The 6,871-nt window shown below is 49.9% G+C and overlaps 1 protein-coding gene across 1 annotated transcript; it reads right to left on the reverse strand.

The window, feature by feature from the left end:
- Nucleotides 1-507: 507 nt before the first annotated feature.
- On the reverse strand, nt 508-4,004 carry LOC120803882. Its single transcript, XM_040152875.1, is given in 3 exon segments — nt 508-1,702; nt 1,704-2,899; nt 3,530-4,004. Coding segments are annotated over 3 exon segments (2,646 nt in total). The 3' UTR covers nt 508-727.
- Nucleotides 4,005-6,871: the final 2,867 nt, after the last annotated feature.

Genomic DNA, 6,871 nt, shown 5'->3' on the forward strand with positions numbered 1-6,871 from the left:
CTTTTGGCACTTTACATTGGGTATCCCCACAATTCCCCCTTTTGATCTCTGCAAAGAGATCACTCAAAAGTCACCCACGACCCTAAGCCTAACTTTGTTGTCGGTTACTTCTATGTGCTCCTCTAAGGGCAGGAGCGGTGGCATCATGGCCTGCGTTCTTCCCTGAATCGCAGTGTCAATCAATCTAACTGACAGGGCTGTCAGCCATGCCAATAGCCGGGGATTGCCGTATAAACGCATCCTAGCCTACCGCCGGGGAAATAGCACGACACTTAATACCTTTATGCGTACGCCGGAATATATGTGCCAAGCAAGCGAAAGCCTTTATTATTTACACTGTTATCTTCCTTGGTTTTCCAGGCGGCCAACCCTTTGTGTCAAAGCCCCAACTCCCAGTACTTAGTATTATTGACAGGCATCTACGGCACACACTGTTAATGTCGTCCCCCTGTTTTTTCTATATGTACTTATAAGCGTTCGTGCCCTGTCAATAGCAATCTACTTAAGCCCCAGCCAAACACCATGAGTACAATTATCCAACAGAAAATACAAATGCTAAGCTGAGCCGGCGACATTGAATCAATTTTTCTAGCTTTTAATTCTTGCGTGGGTAGCGCGGTTTTGCTACATGCAGGAAGGGAGCGCTGTTTCCCTTTCCCCCTTTCGACGTCTTCTTGCTTCGGTAACAGGGGTGGACTACCCTGTTACCTATTTTGTCACCAGGGGATTATTCTGCCCCGTTAGTGGTGATCTTAGGTTCTGAGCTAGCCAGCCCAGTGCTCTCGGCTTGTAGAGACCGATGGACTTCCGCCACCGACCTCTGTGGTTCCTCTACTGCTGCGCACTGATTCCAGTGGAACCAGGTGTCACCTTTGCCCTTTAGCCTCACCGCGTGGGAGGTTCTCTCGACCACCTGATGAGGACCTGTCCACCTTGGCTCCGCCCACTTTCGCTTGAAGACCCTCAGCAGAACCCAAGCCACATCTGGGGACGTTTGGGTGGCCTTCCCTTCTTTCCCGTTGGTTACCTGCTTCGCGAAAGCTGCAACGAGACCCTGTAGTTCATGGAAATAAGCTTTATGGGTTAATCGCTGATCATCATGTAACGCGCCTGAAAAAGCGGCCTGGGGACCAGGGAATACTCTCCCGGTGTGGAGCTCATGCGGAGTATATCCGGTACCTTGGTTTATTGAACTTCTGATTGACATTAGTGCCAGGGGTAATGCGTCCAGCCAATTCATTTTGGTCTGTGCACAGATTTTAGCCAATTTGTTTTTTAGCGTTTGGTTCATCCTCTCTACTTTTCCTTGTGACTGTGGGTGATACACAGTCCCAAATGCATGTCTCACACCCAGCATTGTTTCCACCCGTTGTAGATCCTGGTTTTTGAAATGAGTACCATTATCTGACCTGATCTTTTCAGGAAAACCATGTCTGGGAATATACTGATTAATCAGAAACTTGACCACTGACTGACTGTCTTCTTTCTTGGTGTGCCAGGCTTCTGGCCACCCCGTTTATGCATCTACACACATCAAAACATACCTATACCCCCTTACCGAAGTGATCATGTCTGTATAATCTATAATGATCTCCTTTCCTACTTTAGCCTCTAGAGGATATTTCCCAGGATGTGGTTTGATGGTGGGTCTGGTGTTGTATTGCATGCACACTTCACACGTTTGCACTGCGTGTTTTATCATGTCTTTTGAGGAATGGATGCCACCAATTTCCCAAGTTCCTCATCATTTGTGCCACTCCTACATGGCCTACTCCATGCGCCTCCTCTATTGCTGTTTGTCGCAAACCTGGAGGGATGATGGGACGCCCATCTGGCCCCCTCCAGAGACCATCCGTCTCTGTGGCTCCTCTGGCCCTCCACAACGTTTTTTCCTGTGGAGACGCTTCAGCTTGCAAAAGGATTACTTTTGTCATATCGGGCGTAGACTCTGCCTCTGCACATATCATAAGGACTCTCCCTTCATACCCAGCTGCCTGTTTAGCTGCTTGGTCAGCTGCATTGTTTCCTCTGACCCTGGGTGTGTCACCTTTGTCATGCCCTTTGCATTTAACTACCGCTACCTTTTCTGGGAGCAGGAGTGCTTCAGCTAGTTCCTTCATCTCTGTTTCGTGTTTAATAGGTTTGTTAGTGGCTGTTAGAAATCCGGTCCTCATCCACTGTCCTAATTCCACATGAACTGCTCCAGCTGCATAGGCTGAATCTGTGAAAATGTTAATTTTCTGTCCCTGTCCAAGTTTGAGGGCTTCCACTACTGCTTTCACTTCCGCCTGCTGTGCTGACTGCTGTCCTTCCAGTTTTTTTGCCTTTAGGATCACCATTTCTCCCTGCTTGTCTTCAACCACTGCATAGGCTGCTGTAAGGCCTTCCTGCTCATGTCTGAAGCAGCAGCCATCCGTGTACAGGTTTCTAGCTTCCTCTATTGGTTCTGCCTGTAGGTCTGGACGCACTCTCTCTTCCTGGTATATTCTGTCTGCACACTCATGTGGTTCCCCTACGCCCATTTGTTCTGCCATGTTGATCCCTTCATGTGTGAAGGAAACTTTTGGTGCTTCTAAGATTTTGCTTAATCTTCTTTGTCGTAGTGTGGTGAGGGTGAATGCTTGTGAATTGACGTATGCTACCACGCTGTGTGTTGTCAATATGTGTAGTTGATGTCCCATGACTATGTGTGCAGTTTTTTGTATTAGCTTCGCTACACCTGCCGCGTGTTGGGTGCACTGTGGGTGTCGTTTTTCCATGTTATCTAGCATTACACTTACGTACATTAGTATCACCCTTTCACCCCCTTTTCTCTGGAACAGAATGCCATTCGTGCACTGTTCTGTTCCAGTGACATCTAAATGGAATGGTAGTGTATAGTCAGGCTCAGTTGCTGTCCCTGATATGAGAATGAGAAAATGTCTCTACATTCCTCCGCCAATGGAAGGCAGAAAAATGCATTGGCCAAATCGATGCATGTGAACCAGCTATGAGAGGGATCCAGATTAGCCAATGCTACATATGGATTAGGGACCGGAACCGTGGGGGTGATCAAAATTTTGTTAATGGCAGGGAGATCATGTGCCATTCGATATTTCCCTGTGCCTTTCTTTTCTACCGGTAAGATGGGCGTGTTCCAGTACGATGAGGAGGGTTCTAACACACCCCCTTGTAGCAGGCTGTCGATAGTGTCTGATATGCCCGCTTCTGCTTGAGGTTTATGCGGATATTGTCTGATCCACAGTGGCGGTCCTGGTTGTACGCTAAACCCGATGGGCTCACATTCTACGCGACCTACATCAGTAGGGCTCTGAGCCCATAATCGTTGAGGGAGTGAATCAATCATGTGTGCCGCCAGGTGATGATCTGTTTTCTCCCTACCATGTTGACGGGTGATATGTGTGTTCCATGGTTGCTGTGTCGGTGGCATTGATAGTTATGCGATACGTACGTGAAGCGGGAGAGTAGTGTACCTGTGGGATGGTTGTTTGTACCCAATCAGCCTGTTCCTGTGCCCTTTTTACTATACCCCCTAGTTCTTTGGCCTGATGTGCGGGGTGTAGAGCTAATGAGACATGTGGGGACGCTTCATCCCCCATCCTGTACCATGCAGCCTGTTCAGGAGTCAATTTGACCGCTGCCGCCACGCCCTGGGGTGCCACATAAATATTTTGTGATTCAATCGTCCATTCATGACCATCCAGTTGTTCCTGGAATTGGTCCTGATACCAATCTGTCTGCAGCCTGTCGTAAAAGAGGGTGACGTGAGGGGGATCAGGAGGGGAGATATAGGGCTCCAGGAGGGCGATCCAGGGTTTCCACAGCATGTATGCCGAGAGGATACCTCGTCGCTCAACCGTGTCTGGCTGTAACAGGCCCCAGTAGATGTCAGCGTACTGTTCGTGTACGGGCTGTAGGAGGTACTGACCTGAGGTGGCTTGCCCCAAACATGGCAGTTTCGTTCCATCCGGTAGAGTGACCACCAAACCGTCCGCACTGCACATTATCGACGCCCCTAATTTCACCAACAGATCTCTTCCCCATAAATTCAGGGGGACGGCGGGTGAGTGCACAAAAGGATGTGTCAGAGATTGTTTCCCCAACTGCGTTCTTAGTGGCTTGGTTATCGGCAGAGTCTGCTTTTCCCCAGAGAACCCCATTAGTGTGATGGATTAATCCGACAAGGAAGCAGGAGGCACCGCCTTCATGGTAGAGGCGGTGGCTCCCGTGTCAACCAAAAATGGCAGAGTCTGCTCTTCGACTTGTACTGACAGCATTGGATCTGCCATGGTAGTGCTGCCAGAGTCTCTCTGTGGGGCGTGTCACTGGTACTGAGGATCCCACTCTTCAGGTGGCTCCCAGTGGACGGCCGGCATGTTGGTTCTATATGGCTCTGCCTCGGTAGGCGGCCCATATGATGCCCATCCCCTGCCTCTGGACCTCCCACCTCTTCCTCCAGCTGGACCTCCCCTGCCTCCTCCTTTTCTCAGGTGGGGGCAATCGCGGACCCAATGTCCTATTTCTTCACAGTAGTAGCAACGGCCTCCCCCCGGCTGAGCAGGTCCACCCCTTACGCCTCCCCTTCCGCCCCGTCCTCTCATGCTCCCCCCACTATAGCCCCTCTGCTGCTGCAATGGTGGTGGCACCCAAGGCGGAACGGGGTACAGGTCGGGGTTCTGATTTTGTTCAGCTGTCATTATTTTTATGGGCTCTCCTTTCTTCCTATTCTTCTCTTGTGTTTTCTGTCTAGCTTCAGTAAGTTGCAGTTTGAGCAGCTGTGTCTGCAATTCTTTAATGTTATCTTGTTCCTTCTCGCATGTGTCTTGTGCTCGAGATAAGTGGTGCATGAGATGGTGCTCCCACACATGTGAATCACTCCTAGGCAGATCAGGGTTGCTTATCATAGCTGTTTTGACTTCTTCAGGGACACCTTCTAATACTGCCTGTCTGAACCACTCCTCTCTGTGTCCCTGCTTTTCCTGGATGTTGGCCAGTATATTTAAGCCATGTGTCTTTTCCCTGATCTATGTACTCACGGGGGTTCTGTTTGGGATCCCATTTCATTTTGGGCATTATTGCTGCGCTGGGAAGTGGATATTTTTCTCTCATAGCTCGCCCTATGTCTGTAATCACACGCGTCAGTGGTATGTCATCTCCGATCCTACTGGTGCCGACTTCTCTCTCGAGATCCATGACGCCACCCCTCGTTAGGCAGCGCGCTACCACTGCCCTAAAGTCGCACAAGGCCAGTCTCTGTCCCGCAGTTAAACGGTCTAATTGGTTCAGCCACAAATTCCCTCCCTCAGCCACCGGGGGCAGTTTATCCACTATCGCCTGCACATCCCCTATACCAAACGGCTTGTATCTCATCCCTCCCCCTGACGTTATCAGTGGGAATTGGTGATGCCCTTGAATATCTTTCTTGAGCGTGTCTGATCTTAGGGTTGGTTTTCTGCCTATGTTATCTGCCAGTCCGAAAGCTATGCCAAGGTCATCCAATCCTGCTACATTCTCTTCTACTCTCGGGTCAGGCTGTTCCTCCTCCTCCTGCTCATTGTCCCATCTCCCCTCAAGCTGTAAATCAATTCGCGCCCCCTGCCCGCTTTGTTCGCCATCTTCCCACCTTCCTTACCCCTGAACTGACACCGAGGCGGCGGCACCTGGGTGTTGTAATGTCGGAGTGTACAGTCTGTCCTGGGCTTGTGCACCTCTCTGTTGTACTAACTCCTCCACTCTCATCTTCAGGATCCTGTCCAGATTGTCTAATTCTGCCTCCTGTCTTCTGACCCTCTCCCTCTCTTTCTCCTCTAACTGTCTCCTACACTCCCGCTGCTCCTCGTCCTCCACATCTAGGAGGCCCCTATTTCCCTTCTCTTCTCTCTGCTGTCTGTCCGCAAAAGTTTTTTCCTCACTCTCATTACTCTCTGATTCAGACGACGCTCTCCCTCTGTGAGTGTCCCTTACTCGCGACATCCTTTCCCCTGTCGTCTCTGACTCTTTCGGTTCCTCGGTGTCGATGCGTAACTTTCCCCTTTTACGCGCAATGTTGGATATAACCCTGCTACTCGTGGTGCACTAGGAGGCGCGTATGGAGGAGGATGTGTAGGTTGGCTTACCTTTGAGTCATTCGATCGTTTATCACCCACTTCATGTAGATGTTTCGTGCTTTGCCACCAGACCGCCACTTCAGACCACTCCCGACGCTCTTCCTCCCTCTCCCTATGGCCGCAGCCAGTAATATATTATCTAGTTGCTCTCCTAGGGGTTTCCACGTTCCTGTCACGTGCCCCCATCCTCCATCATCTAGTTCCCTATCGAACTCACTGTCCATTTTAATTATCTAAATTCTGAGGCCAGCCGGTTTGTATGGCATTCACCCGAGCAACAGGCCTTAGTACGGCGGTGACTTATTAACAGCCAGTCAGTTTGTATGGCATACACCCGAGCAACTGACCCTTTTGACAAATCAGGCCACTTGTGTTGACACCGTTAAGGTTTCCGTGGCTCCAGACAGATTGCGTTAACACCAGCCAGGTTTCCTCTGTCTGTTTGTCGGATTTGTCAAGACACTGTTTTATGTATACACCAACCGTAGACACCTCAGAATTTTATTCTTCCCACACCCCGTTGCCCTATCACATAAAAATAACAATTTTGAAACACAAACAAAAGTACTTAACACAATGTTCACTTATTTTCTACAAGAGACTCCATTCTTTCTGGGAAAAATATTCCCAAGGGACCCTGTCCCTACGCCGCAGCGTATACTACTTTAGGGGACTCTAACCCCAGGGACTCAAACCCAGTAGAATTCGGGGGTCCTCAATTCCCCGGGACTCAAACCCAGCTGCCCCCCGGGCACGGCGCCTCG

The sequence above is a fragment of the Xiphias gladius genome, chromosome 2 (assembly GCF_016859285.1).
Source record: "Xiphias gladius isolate SHS-SW01 ecotype Sanya breed wild chromosome 2, ASM1685928v1, whole genome shotgun sequence".
In the NCBI taxonomy this organism is placed as follows: domain Eukaryota; kingdom Metazoa; phylum Chordata; class Actinopteri; order Istiophoriformes; family Xiphiidae; genus Xiphias; species Xiphias gladius.